At 48.1% G+C, this 18037-nt stretch overlaps 8 protein-coding genes across 8 annotated transcripts; 6 read left to right on the forward strand and 2 right to left on the reverse strand.

The window, feature by feature from the left end:
* Positions 1 to 682: 682 nt before the first annotated feature.
* Positions 683 to 2150, reverse strand: BDV37DRAFT_291574 (type III PLP-dependent enzyme; the record flags this gene model as incomplete). Its single annotated transcript, XM_032088977.1, has 4 exons — positions 683 to 825; positions 887 to 1426; positions 1505 to 1900; positions 1964 to 2150. 4 exons carry the CDS (start codon positions 2148 to 2150, stop codon positions 683 to 685), a joined length of 1266 nt encoding a protein of 421 aa, XP_031944176.1.
* A 736-nt stretch (positions 2151 to 2886) lies between these two features.
* On the forward strand, positions 2887 to 4749 carry BDV37DRAFT_46275 (uncharacterized protein). Its single transcript, XM_032090702.1, has 3 exons — positions 2887 to 3303; positions 3358 to 3591; positions 3660 to 4749. Exons 1-3 carry the CDS (start codon positions 3119 to 3121, stop codon positions 4630 to 4632), a joined length of 1392 nt encoding a protein of 463 aa, XP_031944177.1. The 5' UTR covers positions 2887 to 3118; the 3' UTR covers positions 4633 to 4749.
* Positions 4750 to 6506: 1757 nt separating this feature from the next.
* On the forward strand, positions 6507 to 8255 carry BDV37DRAFT_280472 (Alpha/Beta hydrolase protein; the record flags this gene model as incomplete). Its single annotated transcript, XM_032086578.1, has 1 exon — positions 6507 to 8255. The coding sequence occupies one exon, from the start codon at positions 6507 to 6509 to the stop codon at positions 8253 to 8255; it is 1749 nt and encodes a 582-aa protein (XP_031944178.1).
* A 1955-nt stretch (positions 8256 to 10210) lies between these two features.
* On the forward strand, positions 10211 to 10938 carry BDV37DRAFT_280473 (uncharacterized protein; the record flags this gene model as incomplete). Its single annotated transcript, XM_032086579.1, has 2 exons — positions 10211 to 10744; positions 10816 to 10938. The coding sequence occupies 2 exons, from the start codon at positions 10211 to 10213 to the stop codon at positions 10936 to 10938; spliced, it is 657 nt and encodes a 218-aa protein (XP_031944179.1).
* Positions 10939 to 11307: 369 nt separating this feature from the next.
* Positions 11308 to 12673, forward strand: BDV37DRAFT_291575 (putative sarcosine oxidase; the record flags this gene model as incomplete). Its single annotated transcript, XM_032088978.1, has 1 exon — positions 11308 to 12673. Exon 1 carries the CDS (start codon positions 11528 to 11530, stop codon positions 12671 to 12673), a length of 1146 nt encoding a protein of 381 aa, XP_031944180.1. The 5' UTR covers positions 11308 to 11527.
* Positions 12640 to 13834, reverse strand: BDV37DRAFT_242109 (formate/nitrite transporter family protein). The gene is made up of 2 exons (XM_032081269.1): positions 13770 to 13834; positions 12640 to 13708 (listed from the first exon to the last, which is right to left on the reverse strand). The coding sequence occupies exon 2, from the start codon at positions 13658 to 13660 to the stop codon at positions 12818 to 12820; it is 843 nt and encodes a 280-aa protein (XP_031944181.1). The 5' UTR covers positions 13661 to 13708; positions 13770 to 13834; the 3' UTR covers positions 12640 to 12817.
* A 1595-nt stretch (positions 13835 to 15429) lies between these two features.
* BDV37DRAFT_291577 (uncharacterized protein) lies at positions 15430 to 16500 on the forward strand (the record flags this gene model as incomplete). Its single annotated transcript, XM_032088979.1, has 1 exon — positions 15430 to 16500. One exon carries the CDS (start codon positions 15430 to 15432, stop codon positions 16498 to 16500), a length of 1071 nt encoding a protein of 356 aa, XP_031944182.1.
* Positions 16501 to 16647: 147 nt separating this feature from the next.
* BDV37DRAFT_242110 (uncharacterized protein) lies at positions 16648 to 17874 on the forward strand. The gene has a single exon (XM_032081270.1). It carries the CDS (start codon positions 16744 to 16746, stop codon positions 17245 to 17247), a length of 504 nt encoding a protein of 167 aa, XP_031944183.1. The 5' UTR covers positions 16648 to 16743; the 3' UTR covers positions 17248 to 17874.
* Positions 17875 to 18037: the final 163 nt, after the last annotated feature.

Below are 18037 nucleotides of genomic sequence, written 5' to 3' on the forward strand. Positions count from 1 at the left end.
TAAAAAGGCAATCAAGGCCGCAGAGATCGTTGTGAACATGCGGATAAAATCACTAGCGCCTCTCAGCTGAGCCGTGAAAAATGATCGACGGTCCTATCATTCAGATCCAAACTACACAAGGTCTCAGAGTAATACACACTTGCATACTCAGATGGCAGAAAGGCCCACTGTGTTATGCGAGGTCTAGAAATCCTGGCTCGTATCCAATGTGGAGATTCAGATACTACCGCGTTTGGCGAATATCTAGGGCCAATCTCTTCGCAGCGAGGCACGATGCGGAGCAATTACTGATGAAACTATTCTATTTGCTATTACGGAATCCAGCTGCTAGGAGATCAGTCTGATGAACTTGTAAAATACCTGTCACATACCTAACCCATGTTGGTGGGCCTTTGAATTTAGCCGGTGTCTTTTAGTGTACCCCACCGATCAGTCGAATGGAAAGTTCTCCCGATTCTCGAACCTGCCCCAAATTCGTTACCTACCATGGACAGCGTCAAACGATGGAAATGACAAGACGCTATGAACCCTGGTACCCACAGAGTGAGCGGGAAGCCAAAGGAAGATCTGGGAAGAGGAAAATAACATGTTGTCGCCCTGACAATTCAGAATGATTGATCACGTAGAAGTTCCGATAAGCACGACACATATTCTTCTATTGCTATGGGTGCATCTATAATCTCTATAGGACAGCTTCGGACCTGATACGTTTCGAACTAGCCGTAATTTCTCTATCCCATCTCAGTGGGAGATGGTCATCGACATATATGATGTCGTAGCGATTTGGAAATCCATTGAATTGCGTAGAAGTCGCTACCGTATAGGCTGCGATATGATTGTGTTAGCTATCAAGTGACATGGACGGTTGAGTTAATGGCAGACTTACATCCCATATTCTCAAACTTGACCCAATCGCCAACCTTTATTTCACAATCCATCGTGGCTTCTTTGGCGATACAGTCCAACCCATCGCACGTCGGGCCCCACACAGAATACCGATGCTCCCCAGTCTCTCTCTCGGGATCGCTCGCAGTTCCCCGTCGGACCAGGATAGGGCAGTATATCTCGTTCTCGGCTACAGCGTTCATGAAACACCCATATATCCCATCATTCAAGTACAGCATGTCGGTGTGTGTTAGCCGATCCTGCCCGATTTGCTTGCGACGCGCAATCACCTTGCATGCTGCTGTGTAGAAACTACGGGCATAGTATCGACCAGGCTCTGCTATTACCTGTGTGGAAGGGGGGAATTCTTTTTCGATGGTCTGTTGAAGAGTGAGGGCCATTTGTTCGAAGTTGGAATCTTGAAATCCGCCTCCGACATCTAAAACATGCATATTGAACCCGAGCTGTTTCCCTTGTTGGAAAACCCGTTGTGCATTTTGTACTGCAGTGACAAATGTATCGGCATTCGATGCTCCAGATCCTGTATCTGTTAGCTACTATAGGATAGAGCGTGCAGCTAGAGCAAGGAGTGCAACTTCCGAACAGAAGTCGTACATACCGACATGAAAGCTGACCCCTTCCACAGTTAAGCCAAGTTCCTTTGCCTTCAGAAGCAATGCCTTGGTGGTATCCAAGGGAGCTCCAAACTTGTTCCCAAGACTCACAAGAGCGGTAGCATCATCGGCGTAGATACGAAGAAGTAACCGTAGACTGGGAGCATAGTTCTTGATTTTCTCGAGTTCATCAACATTGTCAAATGTCGTGCGTGGAACTCCTCTCCTGGAAGCCATCTGCAAAGCAGATACCGCTTTGCACGGATGAGCGAATATAATTCTGGTTGGGTCTACACCCAGATCCAGCACAAGTTTCATTTCTCCCCATGAGGCGCAATCGAAACCAACGCCTAGACGTGCGAGATAGCGTAATAACCGAACGTCTGGGTTACATTTTACAGCTATGAAAGTTGTTTGTTAGTTGTTTGGACCCAATGAAAATCGAGATGGTGCCCACAACAGACCGTAGAAGGGCGCAATGTTAGGGAGACACTGGAGCCAGCGTTCATGCTGCCGGAATATTCTCCTTGTGTCTGCGACCAAAAAAGGCATGTCATGCTCGATATCAATAGAGTTTTGATTCAATTTTCGAATGCGTTCTTTGATGATGCTATCTATTAAAGCATCGGAAGGCATGTCCTTCACCGTCATATTCAAAACACAAGCAAGGATGGAAAGCAATCAATAAAACGATACTAAGTCTTAACTCTTACCACTACATATATGTACTCTAGAGATTTGCCTTCATATTCTTCAGCTGTACGGACTATGCCAGACTGGTATCTCTTAGCTGAAATCTGCCATTGCTTAAAATACCCTGAAATATCTCAAAAACATGACAGGTAGGTATTTTTACAATTGGAGAACAGCCGAGCTGCATACCGAGGCTAGTATTTTGAGCTGATGTGGATACACCTTTGATCTGCAGGAGATTTCCTCCACCGGGTTGACGGCACGCACTGATCGCGCCGATGATGGGTTTCCATTAGGTAATTTTGGCCCTTACGTTCCCTTCCTGATGCATCATGCAGCTGGGACTAGCGCCATGCGCTAGCGGTCAGCATGGACTCAAATATCGCCATCGTGGCCACAGATCATTCAGCTGGGGGAGGAGTGAGACTGCAGCGTGGTGTTTTATGGACAGCGAGCCCATAGTTGAAGTGGAACCCTATGTAGAATCGTGGACAGGGAACCCATCAAGTCCCGACACGCACGAAACTAGTATTTCAGCTGCTCAAGTTCTGATCGCTAGAGTATCCACTTTCAATACAAGTACAATTGAAAACCAATTAGCGCATGCGGAGCTAGCTCGAGACACGCATAAGTGAACGAAAACTTTTTCTAATACGCGCGGGCCGGACCCTATATGCATTTCCTAATGTCTTGGGGACTGCTTACGCTCAGCTGATTTATCCCCTTGTCTTAAGTTTATGGGTCAAATCACCTGGAAGCTTTAGGCTGGTTGAAAACTGGCGGATGTCCTACGTGTTGTACGCCACAATAAAAACGGCCGTGAAAGCCCGTTACGTATAAGAATTTGAGATGCTTCCCAGTTCCGACTCTCAAAACAGCATTTACGTTCAGGTTGAGTGTTGATTTACCTATTTTAAGCCCATACAATGATGGCCCCTACCACATTCCCCCTCAGGGAGATTCTCGCCGTCGCCGAAATCCACCCCTTCTACAACTCTTCCGTCGAATACCCTCCCACGCCAGAATCAATCAAGTCAGCAATAGAAGTGGCTGGCAAGAGGTCGACGGATATTGACCTTAGCTCACTGCCCTTGGTTAGCAAGAAAGATCTGTAAGTCCTCAATACCATATGATCCACGCCTGTATCTAACACGTAGCCATCTAGTTACAAAGTCATTGCACGTCTTACAGACGACACAAGCCCTCAAAATGAATACAGACGTAGTTCTTACGTTAGCATCACAGGCGGAGGCTCCGGTGGACTCCCGCTGATGTTCGTAACTGACACCAAAGAAAACCGTAACCAGCGCGCAGTCTTTGGTGAATTCTTGAGCACCTGTGGAGTTGTGGAGCCTCATGATTGGATCTTGACAACTCACGTCTCCGGATACTTCTACCGGTATGTTGCTCGCCTGCTGGAAAGCTTGAAATGGCATGTGGAAAGGATTCTCCCTAATCAATACCCAGGTCTCTCGATCTGCTAAGCGAGATTCTGGAAAATGCGGGAGCAACTGTTCTCAGCGCTGGAAATTATATGACACCTGCCGAGGTTGTTCATGCTTTGGCGCATTACCACGTGAATGTCATTACCGGCGATGGCAGCCAGGTCATCCAAGTTGTTCATCATATCTCTACACTCCCGGCAGAGGAGAGAGCGAAGATCAAGTTAACCAAGGTTCTGTATACATCCGAGCCGCTCACGGAGTCTCAAAGAAGCCACATCACAGCGACTTTAGGTCCGGTGAAGATAAGCTCGGTCTGGGGAAGCGCAGAAGCAGGTCCATGCGCTCTAAGTGATCCCGATCTTACCTCGCCCGAGCGCCCGCCCGGTACTATGGACTTCATCTTTGACACCCGACAAGTGGTCATTGAGATCCTACCCCCTTCGGCCTCTGAGGGTGATTCATCCGCCGGCATAAAATCCGTGCCGGATGGCGAGGAAGGGATCATCGTCCAGACTTCTCTCCTCCGTCGTCGGAATCCCCTTGTGCGCTATATCACAGGTGATATTGGGTCATTGCAGCCGCTGCCCGAGAAAGCCCGCGCCATCATCCCTGAATCCGAGCTCCAGCATCTTCGGGTCCTCCGTCTTCGCGGTCGCGATCGTCGCTTTAGCTTCAAGTGGTACGGCATGTATTTTGAATTTGAGAGCATTGTCAGCCTTATGCAAGGCGATAAGACCGGAATACTTCAATGGCAGGTCATTCTAGCCTCCCTTGAATCATCTCCGCAGACGAAGCTGGAGCTTCGTCTGCTCCGCCAGGCGGATAACGACCACATCATGTCTAAGGAAGAGCTTTTGGATAAGCTAGAGAAGTACTTTTTTGTTTTGCAGGAGAACGAGCACCTTTTCCAGGTTACATTCCTGGATGACCTGTCGGGCTTTGAGAAGAGCAGTACGGGCAACAAGGTCATGAAGTTTGTAGATAAACTGCACTGATCTAATGGCATATATATTCTCTATTGTTACCAGTACCATTGTTACTTTCGATTCGCATACATACCAGTTAACATCGGTGTTGCATTCGCTTTGTGAGTTTCGTGTCGTTGATAGGGAGCCGGGATCTCTAATTTATATACGTAAAAAAAACATTTGCAAGAGACATCCAGAATTCACAGACGGCCCACATCCCTGCAACACAGTGTGATGCTCTAGATTTAGAGAGCTTCTTGACCATGTGCTATACTTTCAGGTAGTAATCTGGAATATATCTGAGTTACCGAATAGTTTCCTAGTATATTTCTCACTATTTCTGGACGCTTGGCAACTGATTTCATCAAATGGATATGGAATAACTGGTCTTCCAGGGTACTGAACAGCACGGTACACTATCGTGGTGCACCATTGTGGTAGAATTATCAACTCATTCTAGCAGTTTATTGAGCTCAGTATATAGGGAAGTAGTCGGATTAAGTTATGCAAATAGCTCAAGCATGCAGGCCCTACATGCAAGTGATTTTGATACCACGAATCTCACGGGAAATCGGCACTCAAAGTGTTTAAGACAAAAATTCAGCGATTGTCTAACGTATGGCTTTCCCTTGCCAAGTACGATATATCCGGCCAAAATAGCTTAGAGCTATGTTCATTCATGGAGCTTTCTTTCCAAGCCCCAATGCAGTTGGACTCCACTTGTGCTCAGCTTCACGCGGTGCTCTCTTTAAACCCTTAAGCTTATCTTTATTTCATGTTTTCTTATCTCGTACGCTTCCTCTTTGGCGGAATCTCTCTCATAAATCCACCATCCAGATATTAGATAAATCGTGTTTGAAGGTCTAGAGTGGCAGGGCGATCCCGTTAATCCCGACCCGAGCCCGCCCCGACCCCGACGATTTCCAGGGCGGGTTTGCTGGGTCGGGTTAACTAAGATCTATACGGGTTCGGGGGTAGTTCAACCTCTGAAACCCGACCCAGCGCTGGGTCGGGAGCGGGTCCTAGATCTTGAACCCGAACCCATATAGATTTTAGTTCCCCTTTAAAGGTTCAGACTAAACCATCCGGTTGGATAGAGCAGTATGACGGAGATTTACTCGAGGGGTGGTTTGGATTCAAACTGGGATATGAGCAATTCTGGTTCTAAGAATGGTACCCAGTATACGACCAGACTCTGGGAAACGGGACTTCCTACCTACTTACCATGCTGAAGGCATATAGTCTGAGCTCAAGCAAGAGATTGTAGTACCCTTCCAAACTTGCAGCAATATGGATAAGTAATTCCAGATGAATGTTATAGAACAAGTATAAACAAAACCCTATCTATTCACATGTCACGCGTGAGCTGAACACGACTCGGTGTGAATTCTTCGTTTCTCGAGTCTGGACCCACCCTGAGTCGTGCGGAGCCCTAAGCCTGATACAATCCGTTACCGCTGGAAATACCGGCCAGCATGGAAAACTACCATGGGACGGCTAGAATTGCTCCTTGACGATGTAAGTACCGTGTATTAGCCCAGGTTTCCGGACGGAAGAATCTCGGGTTGCCGCGCTACCTTCCGAGCATATCACCAACACGCTGGTAGCGAGGCGCGATGTCCCAAAGAGATTTCACGCTAGCCCGAACAGAACTTCAGATCGCCGATCTATGCATGGGATGGAACTAGTGATCCACCTCCCTCAGTGGATATACCTATCACGGAGTAGATATTCAATGGTCGTCGGGTCATCATGAATGGTGAGTGGAACTATTGCACCAGCTTAAACTTTTTTATGCTCGGCAGCTGGCGGGAGTTGACTCGCTCACCGAACGATATATCATGACGGGCGATCCCCTACCTTCGTTTTTTTCAAGCCGTTGAGCTTGGGTCATGTTCGATATGCCTGGTCAGCGGTTTACCAAGCTCTACCTTCTTGGTTACATGCAAATAGCCCCTACTCTCGCCAGCATCCAATGGTCACCATGCACATCAAATCCATCCCTAGATTGCGCCACCCTCACAGTGCCGCTCGAGTACGCTGACCCAGGCAATGGGGCATTGGCGCACATTCCACTGACTCGCTTCAATGCTACCGTCCCTAAATCCCAGCGCAAAGGCTCTCTTCTCACAAACCCAGGCGGTCCTGGGTCGGCCGGGACCGATTTCCTTTTGAACGGCGCCGGAGAGGGTATTTCTAACATCACAGGCGGCTTCTACGACATAGTGTCTTGGGATCCACGCGGGACGGGTTCTGCACGGCCTCTGCTGCAATGCTTCGACACGGCAGGCGAGGAATCTGACGCATCTGCCGCGGTTCCCGCAGCGGCCGAGATAGAATATAGTCAATTTCGCAATCAAAGCTACATGCCCGCGTATTATGCAGCACTAAAGGACTATGATGATGCCGTTGGGGAGCTTGCCGACGCATGTGTCGACCATAATTCCAGCGCATTATACACCTCCAGCACAGCATATGTCGTCCGTGATATGGCTGCTATTGTCGATGCCCTAGAAGGAATAGACAATGCGACCCTCAACTACTGGGGCTTCTCATATGGAACTATACTCGGTGCCGAGTTTATCCAGACTTACCCAGAAAGAGTGGGGAAGATTATCTTTGACGGCGTCTTCGATTCTGCCGCCAATGCGAAACAATATACTAGTCAGCTTCCCTACGATCAGTTATATGTGCGAGACGCGATCAACGATCTGGTTACAGCCTGCACGCAAGCTGGCATCGATGGTTGTGCTTTGAATAAGACTCCCAACAACCACACGACTCCCGGAAACCGCACTACAGACCTGGCCACGCGACTCGCCAATCTACAAGCATCACTATATAAAAACCCTATTGAGGTATCAGACGGGTCGTTCTCGATCACAGTGGGCATGTTCAGCTTTTTCATGTCTTCCTACCTGAGACTACCAAGCTCATGGCCCGCTGTCGCGTCAGCACTGAGCGCGCTTGAGGAAGGAGATGCCGACCCTGTGGCCAACCTCCTGGGGGTTGCAGCAGCTCCCGAAGTAAACGCCAGTGCGCCTGACACGGGGTCTTTCGCTGGATGGCCTATCCAATGCACCGACAACGCCCCTTCCAACCAGACCACCTTACCTGAAGTTGCAAGCTTAGTCCTCAACATCTCTCTCACCGAGCAGACCCCGTGGCTGAACGCGGATCTGTCCACCACTTCCTTCTGCCGAAACTTCCCTAACACCCGGCCAAGAGTGCCAAACCTAGGGGCCTCGAAGCTCCTCAATAACGAGACAAATGCCATCCTCACCAAGCAGAATACTTCTGTTTTGATTGTCAATCCGCTCCATGACACCACTACTCCTGTAAACTCAGCGGTGCGCTTACACCGCTGGCTTCCCACTTCATCTCAGCTGGCGGTGAGACGTGGACCTGGCCACACTACAATCACTCTTGGCTCTTTAGGGCTGTTAAATACAATCCGCGAGTATTTCCTTGATGGGACTCTGCCAACTACGACGGAGGTGTACGACGTGAGTCAAAAACTCTTTTCCCCGGAGATCGACACGGATTCAATCACCCCTGCGCCTGTCTTTAATGGGACATATAGCAACTCTGAGCGGATGTTGTTGGAGTCTAACTATAATGTTTACTTGGCGTTTGTGAGCTTGCCATAGTCATGTTGAATGCAAGTTGCACGTTGCCCATGAAACTTGCAGGGTTTTTTTTAGCATATAGAGTATAGAGTATTCATGCATATAAAAGTCTGATAAAAATTCCAGAACTTCTAGAGCCATCTGAAACCAAGGAATGTATCTTGCGTTAAAGAGAACAGTCGAATACTGATAGAAAATTCCAGTATAAGGAGTACGTAGGACAAAACACCGCTCATTGCTCGCATAGTGCACCATCCATGTGCACCCCGGGTATAATACGGAAGTATGATGAGGTCCCCGACTTCGGAGGTAGAGAAGGCCAAGGCCTCCATAGCTGTCGGAACGCAAGTAGCATATTTCATCGGCAAATCTGGGCGCCAGTGGATATCATGACGCAGCCACTACCCTTTTTCAGCGTGCGAATTTGCAGCCATGCACGTCCTATTGTTAAGCATAAGCGAGACATAAGATGGACAATGCTTGATTACAAGTACATTAGTCAGGAGGCTCCAAGAGTCTAGCAGTGAAAATCTCGCACAGCGTCTCCACACTTTTCAAGCTCCTATCCATCAGATAACTCGCATTGCCGGTAAAGGCAATCTAATCAGCCCCTCTTGATCTTGGCGGAGGGTCAGGAGTCTGGACATCACAGCTCCGCTTACTCATGCCTTTGTAATAGTTAGCAGTAAACCCTAACAAGGCATTGCTATGGGCATTTCCATAGTCCCGAACCGGGAGCAACAACCACAATCTCAATTAAAAGTAGCCATGGCGTACAACTTCGGTAGATGCATGGAAATCTGATAATTTTCAAGTGGATAGTCCCACTCTGTCATGTGAGGTATTTCTGCACTAACTTAATGCCAGGCTTCCAGGTGGATGATTGCATAAGGGTTTATGTAAGATACATGGATTGGTTAAGCGAGTCCAGTTCCGGGTTCATGATTCTAAAGCCTGCCCTGACCCGGCGCCGTGTCGGGTTTTCGGGTTGCAGCCCGCACCCGCCCCGAACCTAATGGAAAATTGACAGCCTGACCCGGGTTACAGATGTATAGTAGGATCTGTAGAACACGATTTAAGTAGTTCAGTGACTATTTCGCGAAGAAAGGTATCAATAGGGATTTATCTATCTTTAACTACTACATACCTTGTCCGGTATGCGCAAACCATAGGTATGTGGGGATGGGGCTTGTTATGATACAGAAATATATTTAAGGCCTGGGACACGTCGTTAGTCATTAAGATACAACAACCACAGCAGTGACATGAGTTTGTCGTTATGGCATTCCGTCAACATTAGGGTCAACATTAGCGCTACAAAAGGGGAGAATTCAAGTAATATGCTTGATATTTCTATCTCCTTTGGGACCCCCTGGTAAGATAATGAGGTGAAAAGTACGACGGACTAGGCCAGAGTAGCCCGGAAAAGACCATGACACAGCGACAGATGGAGATATGAGCGGAAAATGATCAAGCTGGATGTACTTTCGTCCTCCAAGCGGTCTTTGCCAAGATCGACTGATAGTCTTTGTAATGTACATAGAAGCTGCATTTCACCCTTCTCCGTGGCAGACAAGCAAGGCCGTGGTGCAGATCAGGGTAATCACAACGCTGGAAACTATCCCCATTTAGGGGTATTGACATCTTGTATACGAGTATGCATAACCATACCTCGAAGTATGCTCCTGCACACGCTGAAGCGATGAATGCGATCCCGGTTAGTTTCAAAATCTGGTGTCTCACAAAGAAAATGTTTGATGTGGTTTTATATTTATCAGGTGACCGTCCATAAGTACATTCCAACGTACAGTTTTTATCGAACAATCTCTTCCATGTCTGATAGCCCATGTCGTTGTCGACTCCACGTAGTAGCTCGTTAGCGGTAGAAAAAAGGTATACAACGCCTTCCATCTTTACTACAGCCCATGCTACACACACTAACACCACCATGTCGATCATGACATCTAGCTCCCACAATGAATGACACCGTTCAGACAACAGCCGCTCAATGCGCCCTCGCCTTGCCGGAGATTGTATCTATGATCCTCCAATGGATTTGTCTTGGATGTAGACGCTGGGACTCGGTGTGGTATTTTATCGCCCTCAAACGTCCTATTTTGGATTGTGGACTCGTCAATTGGGTCTGGTTTCATCAAGCCATGCGCTATCTCTGGAAGAAGCCCATCCCCGGTGACCTTCCGAAGCTTCTTGAGAAAGTCACGCCACAACGCCGACAGCTTTACGCCAACCTTGTTGAGGAAGCAGGAATGTGTGTCATCAATGGCCACAGAGTCCCGTATTACGATGCGATGCTGCGCGAACTACGATTTCCAAAACTCAAGTTCTTAACTCTCAGGACCGAGCCTGGCCATAAGCAGAGCCAGGACTTCGAGTGCCATATCCCTCGATTAGGATCGAATCATATCAAGACGGTGTTTATCGACTGTTCTTACAGGATGTGGCCTGCGTTGGCAACGTATGAAATGCATGAGGTCCTTCGTCAAATCCCGGTGAGCCCTAACTATGTCCTTTCAATTGGCCTTCTATGGACACATATTGAGCTAAATGAGAATGACTGCAGGCTGCTTTCCCTGAGGTAGAAGACATATGCTTTGACAAGGCACAAGAGGCCACTATAGGTGCAGAGGAATGGTTGGCACAACAACTCCCTGGTAAACAATTTATATTTCTAAATTTCTTTTGAAATTCTTACGGTTGTGCCACTACACCTGTTGAATCTTTCGAATTTATCCTGTTGAAAGTTGGTATGATTGCATTACTTCCACTAAACACCCTCACGCCCAATCTCAAGTTTTCTTCTAGACCCCGCCCCTCTTGCCTACCTTTCATGTCATATGCCTCCGCATAATCTCTCATGCAGCATAAAAACCCCAGATACAACAGGACGACAACGTCATAGCAAAACCCCGTTGTCCAATTGTATTACTGTGTAGGTGGGACGGAAGCGGTCCGTGTTGAGTGGATTTTGATAACAACGGGAGATCAACCCAAACCAGGTTGGAGCGGGGTTGACCATGAGGCCGGATGTTGCCCCGTGTCCACTGACTGCGATGAGTCCAGCAGCAACTACTCCATTGCATATCCTAGATTAAGCAGGTTTCTTGTCAGAATCCTACTCTAATGGCCAAAGTCAGGTAATCAAGGCCTAGGGGCCCCTCAGCAAGAACCACGTGAGCGGCCCGTGTGAACCGAGACGCAAGAATATAAAATGGGAACCATGGTAGACAAGAGCAACAGGTTCAGTCATTTATTAGTAACGAATATCATCCCAAATGGAGCAATTCGATGTGGCAGTTGTAGGCCTTGGTGTCCTGGGAAGTGCAGCAGCCTACCAGGCCGCGCGGAGAGGCAAAAAGGTCATCGCATTTGAGCAGTTTGAATTTGGTCACGTCCACGGGGCGTCCCACGATACATCGCGCATTGTCAGAACCTCCAACGCCTTACCCGAATACGTGAGGCTAGCCCAATCTGCCTACAGGGACTGGGCTGAATTGGAACAAGCGACCGGCCAGAAGCTGCTTACTATCACCGGCGGCCTGGTTTTCGTCCCTCGGGATAAGGCCTCACCATTTGAAACGCTAATTAAGACTCTGCGTGCCACGAATTTACCCCATGAGGTTTTGAATGCCAGTGAGGTGAAGAGACGCTGGCCGCAGTTCGACATCCCCGACACAGTCGATGCAATATACACGGCCGACACGGGTATAGCCCACGCTTCCAAAACAGTTGCAGCCATGCAGTATTTGGCACGTTCCAACGGCGCAGTCCTGAAGGAGAATACACCTGTCGATCGTGTGATTCCCATGAAGGCGGGAGGAGTGACTATCCAGACACCGAAGGGAGAATTCCACGCGGCGAAGGTGATTCTTGCCACCGATGCATGGACAAATAAACTGCTCGCGCCGTTGGGAGTCCATATTCCCCTGTCGGTCATGCAGGAACAGGTAACCTACTTCAAGCCGACAGATCCAGCCGCTTTCGAGCCAGAGCGATTCCCTGTGTGGATTTGGGGTGGCGATCCGGCGTTCTATGGGTTCCCATCTTACGGCGAACCGACTATCAAAGCTGGTCGTGATTCGTCCAACAACTTCATGACGCCCGAGCAACGGACCTATGTACCATCGCCCCAGTTGTCTGAGCAGCTCTCCTCATTCATGAAGGGCTTTATACCCGACAAGGAACGTCAGCCACTTCGCACTGTTACATGTCAGTACACGATCACCCCAGATCGACAATTCATCATCAGCCCATTGGACAACAACAAAGACATAATCGTCGGTTTAGGGGCTGCACATGCGTTCAAGTTCGCCCCTGCGTTTGGCCGCGTTCTGGCCGAACTGGCATTAGACGGAAGGACTAAGGAGGATATTTCGAAGTTTGGGATGCCGAAGACAGCTTCTTCGAGCAGCAAGCTATAATGTATTGAATTTCTGCCCGCCTGTCGAGGAGATTCAGCTAGTGAGATGTAGGGCATGAGACTAATCAAGAAAATACAAATTCCAAGCGTAATCATTCTGGCACATTCATTAACATCTGAAGATTCTACTCAGTAGAACAAAGTATCAAGACGGTAGCTGATCCCTCGTATCCGTCTCCACACTCGGCCTTTTCTTCATAATCCTATGCCCATACAAAAACCAGATAAATAACCCATCGAGAACAGCACCCCCAACAATATCGCCAAGAGTAACCGGGATGACGCTCTGGTAAATGAACTTGCCGACGCCAAAGTTCGTGCCGTAGAACATGCCGATCGGCACGAGGAAGAAGTTGGCAATGCAATGCTGATAGCCAATTGCCACGAAGGTCCATATGGGAATCCAGATGGCGTAAATCTTCGATACCTTATCGCGACATGAGATCGAAAGGAAGATCGCCAGGCCCACGAGCCAGTTGCAGCCAACCCCTCTGAGAAAGTTCACGGACCACTGCACGTTGACCCGTCCCTCGGCTTGCGTGACTGCAAAGCTCTTCAGTGTATCTGTGGACAGGGTATCGGTCCACCAGCAAAGAAAGCCGGCCACGAAGAGACAACCGCCCATGTTGAAGATATAGGACAAGACTAAGTTGCGTAGAAGGTCAAGCCACGTCGTCTTCCGCATAAACGTGGTCAATATCAATACAAACACGTTGGCTGTGAATAGCTCTGTGTTGACGATGGTAAGAATGACAAAGCCGGTTGGAAAGGTAAAGCTGGCCAGCATCGTGGCAAGTCCAGGATTCTCAGCACGCAAAGTAGGAGTGCCGCCGGCGACGATTAGGCTAAAGAGAGCACCGATGGACAAAAACGCCCCAGCAAGAAGCGATTTGAGAAGCAGGTCTGGCCAAGGTAATCGAGCTTTTGCGATACCAGAGCTGACCAGCAGGTTCAGAGTCTCCTTGGTAGGATCAAAAGTCGGGTCCATCTTGACGAGCCTGAGGAACCATGACAGAACGCCCTAGAGGTACGGTAACTAGGTCTCAAGTTAGCAAATCTTTAAGGTCGTGAAAGCTGGCACTATCTGCGCTACATACTCGTCTTTCTCGGTTATTACGTATGCAAGCTGGCGCTGTATGGCCGGCGCTCCGGTGGAATCCTAATTATGCGTGGATAAGGGCACGAGAAGCATATTTAACTGTAGAAATAAAGGAATATAAATACTAGAAACTGCATGGATCGCAGATCCAAAGACCAGCAATGATTTCATCATCAGCGAATACACCTCCCTAATCTGGAGATAGTAATTGACCAGCCGCAGTGCAGAGCGACTTGGGATCAATGCAGCAAGAATCCCGGCAACATAGCTATCTCCGCGGATCTTGAGGATGCTCGACGGTAGTGTGGACCAGGCGAGAGACTCGTGTACGTCACTGGTCCGTGGCGAAAATAAACTGTGCGTTTCTTCAACACCGTCGCCCGCTGGAATGTGCGTCGGGACCAATAACAATCATTTTTTTCAGAGCTGTCCGTGCGCTTTGAGTTTGACCACGTCCGGCATTTGCTGTATCCTTTCGTGAAGATTAGTCCACTGCTTGGGTGTGAGTTGTCAATGATTAAACGTGAATAGCATACCAAATTCAGGGGGATATTATACTTTATGCTAGGGCATTTCTACCTGTAATCATAGAGACAAAGGTGGAAAGGCATATACTTTAAAGGGATCACCTCGGCATCTAAATACCAGTCGCTGAAGCCGACAGCGAACATGAATGGTTTGTCATTTGATCTATCAATCAGTCCACTACATACAGCTATAAAACAGTGCCCCCTTGCAATTAGCCCAGATGATTACTTATATGTACCTCTGGAGTACTAGATTAGCCCTTTTGTATTACCTTAGCAACCGAGTATACGCACTGAGTAGACATCGTCATCCGGGCCCGAGTCATTATCGTTAAACCTCTGCCTTCGTGGAGCTTTTTGGACCTCGATGAGTACCATTTCGTAAACTATATCCTGGCAGACGACAGGCTGTTCCACTGTCCAGGAGTCCATGTTTTTACTTGGGTACCCACAAAGAGAGCTTCAATCCTAAATGGTGGGGCTCGGAACAACCCATACTCCAATGTGGTCCCAGCCCGAGGTCTAACCCTAACACCAAGCTCAAATAAGATAGCAAAAGACCCCTTGGCCTTCCCATTCAAGACTTGATATCTTCATTTAGTTTAGTGCCAGGACATTGCCCAGTCATATGGCCAAAATTAGCCTTTCGGGGTAATTGTCTGCAGATCATCCCAACACGAGTCAAGAGTATGGAGGCACAAAACCCTTGCGGGACCGATTGACGAAGATACCGGGCGTTATCTGTCGCCGCTATAGCGCATGTATTCCCGATGGCTTTGACATCACCCCGGCTTAAGAGAATAGTTTTCTTTTACGGAAGCTCTATATCTATCGACGGTGATGTTTCTATACCATCCCGTCCTCACCCCAAATTACAGGAACCCGCCAAGGAGAGGCTATGCTTAGTTTAAACTTTGATAATCGTTTCGAAGACCTTCCGCCAATGACAGACACGCCGGTGTACAGCCTGATCGAATTATACGAGGATAAACACTTGGCGGTCTATATTCAGCGTACTCAAACCCGTTTAATAATCTCTTGTTCTCCCCATCTGCGGAAAAGATACAGGTTTTTGTGCACCCTGCAGCGCAAGGTCCTACACTGCAGTATTCATAGACTGGGTTAGTTATAATGGTTTCTCACGTCTTTTTCGCCTGGTTCCTCCTTCTGGTTGCCATTTTCAACGGGGGAGCCGTCGCCAGGAGAGGTGGGGGAGGGGACCATGACAGCGACAGCGATGGTGACAGTAGCAGCGACGGCGATAATAATAGCGGCAGCGGTGGAAGCGACGGCAGCTCAGGTTCCTCAGGGTGTGGAAGTGGAGGTACAAGTAATGGTCTAAGCACGACATATCTTGTTCCTAGACACGCCTGGAACTGGACATCCCAGAGCGGCGCATACGCGACCGACAGCCCAACTATATACGACGGGTCATACTTCCAGGGAGAGGGGTCCCTGTCGTATAATATGACCACTGGAACCCAATGTCAAATTACGAAGCAGCTCCGGCTGCTAGGATATGCCTGGGTCGGGCCACAGGTTCCATACCCGACAGGACCCGAAAACCCATTCATCGTAGGGTTCAAGGCGTGGGAATCCACCAAATCCGTCAGCGAAATTCACTCATCCTATACACAGATCACATGGGAAGGCGACTCGTGCTCTTCACAGCCGGATCTCTTCCGCATCGTCACAACTAAAGGCTCGGCCTCTCGCACCGAAGCTGCAGACACGATGATCATGAATGTCTCAACCAGTTCCGCGGCACCTGATGTTGTTGACTTCAATGCTACCACAGGTACTGACTCGGATCTTCGAATCAGTGATTCTGATGGCTTGTTCCGTCTCCGTGCGGAGAGCTGTGCTTCGCACGACACAGATATGCACTGGCCAGCCACAACAGTCATGCAAGGTTCTGTTACAAACACCACCTTGGAGCTTAAGTTTTCCGGTTCAGTTGACCAGAACTCATCTCAATACCAATCCTACGATGGCATTAATGAGAACTTGAAAGTTAATTTCACGCTTACCTTTTCTGGGCAGTTTGACAGCGTCAATTCAACCCACGCTCTCAATGTTCAACGAAGCAATCAGAGTCTTGCGTGGGTGCCGAATAGTGCCACCAATATTGCATCCGGTGCTTGGGGTTATATATTGATAGCCGCTGTAGGAATACATGTCATGGCTTTGGATCTGTGGTAAATGGACCAGAGGGAGGATGTTCGCCATGAAATAGACCCCAACTCCCGCTCGAACCGATCCTTGATTCCAGTCGGAGAAACGATGCTACATCAATTGACAGGGATACTCAACCACGTGATTCCTTCTCGACATAAGAAGGTGGCGTGTCTCTCACCATCATTATCCTTCCTATATTTACATCAGATTTTTTACATCATCTCTACACCCAAAACACAGTCCATACCATATACCCTCTCAAAGGCCATGTCATCAAACTGCGACGATTGCACCTTCAACCAATATGTACTGTACTGGCTAGTCTATTATAGCTGGCACTGGATCCTTTTCTGGATCTACGTATGCTGGTGGGAAGACTCGAGAATTATTCATCGTTCAAGGCTAGAGCCTCCGCCAAGTCCAATCTCGTGGCTCGAAAGGAAAGGATATCTACATACGAGAAAGGATGCTCGCCGTCTATTTATTATCCATCTTATTCTCCTGGCTTTAGAACCAGTAGAAGGATACTGGATCTTGACAGGATGGTACCGGGCGTGGTTACCAGCATGGACCATGGTGCCAGATCCCTATGATATTGGGGGAAATTTCGGTCGATATATAGGTTTGATTGCTCTCCCAGTAGGGCTAGTCATGTTTTCCCTGGTAGGGGTGATATTGATGATATCAACCGTGACGCATCTGCGGGAGTTGTGGTCCTGGGAACCGGCCGATGTCCAAGCCACTGAGAATGGAGGTGGGAAAATGCATTAAGAGTGGAAGAGACAGAGTGGGGGTAATATAGCAACAAGCACCTGCTTTTGTTTCAGTTACTACGTTTGATTTACTGTGATTCATTACTAGAGACTGGAGAACGAAAGGGCACCGCGGTCCAGTCATGCTACTTGGCGGTGGTCAAGTTTCTGGCAATTAACAGTAATGGAGGGGGTGTTGCATTTGGTGGAGTTGCTCTGTATACCCCAATCCATACTTGCACATGTGGATCCATATATCTTAGCTATCTCTGCTCCCGGGATGGTGATGGGTTGTGCTTAGGGACGGACGGAGAATTGAACTATAGTATAGGGGAGAGAGACTTTTCTCCACAAACTGTTGAGTGATATGGACTCCTCTTTCTTTAAGAGTTCCTTTATTTTTTCTAGTATCCATCTAGGGTATTCTGTCCTCAGCTCTATAGGGATACTAGTGATTGCTGTAATCGAAAATATACTCGCATATTACGAGCGAATCGCGCCTGTTTTATGTTTCAATTGTGTTCTCTATTCTTTTCTCGTTTTTCTTTTCTGTGATCTTATCTGACCATAATTATTAAGAAAGGCTAGAAAGATATTATATGTTTATAATGTATAATACAAGACTAACCATTCATATATAGATCAATTTTCCTCTTGAGCGTTTTCCAGGTCAAAAGTCCTTCTCCTGAAACCATGCTGGTGCTAGGATTGTTCATGGGACACAATCTATCTTCAAAGCCGTCTGAGACCGATATGTGATTTTTTCGTATTCGACTAAATTCAAGATTTGCGTAGGTGTTTTCTTATTT

The sequence above is a fragment of the Aspergillus pseudonomiae genome (assembly GCF_009193645.1).
Source record: "Aspergillus pseudonomiae strain CBS 119388 unplaced genomic scaffold BDV37scaffold_14, whole genome shotgun sequence".
Lineage (NCBI taxonomy): Eukaryota > Fungi > Ascomycota > Eurotiomycetes > Eurotiales > Aspergillaceae > Aspergillus > Aspergillus pseudonomiae.

Bases quoted from the DNA above. Each gene is read 5' to 3' on its own strand.
- BDV37DRAFT_242109 (XM_032081269.1), bottom strand. From the start codon at position 13,660: ATGGACCCGACTTTTGATCCTACCAAGGAGACTCTGAACCTGCTGGTC.
- BDV37DRAFT_46275 (XM_032090702.1), top strand. From the start codon at position 3,119: ATGATGGCCCCTACCACATTCCCCCTCAGGGAGATTCTCGCCGTCGCC. The intron at 3,304-3,357 runs GTAAGTCCTCAA...GTAGCCATCTAG, and splicing joins TTGGTTAGCAAGAAAGATCT to TTACAAAGTCATTGCACGTC. The intron at 3,592-3,659 runs GTATGTTGCTCG...ATCAATACCCAG, and splicing joins GTCTCCGGATACTTCTACCG to GTCTCTCGATCTGCTAAGCG.
- BDV37DRAFT_242110 (XM_032081270.1), top strand. From the start codon at position 16,744: ATGTCATCAAACTGCGACGATTGCACCTTCAACCAATATGTACTGTAC.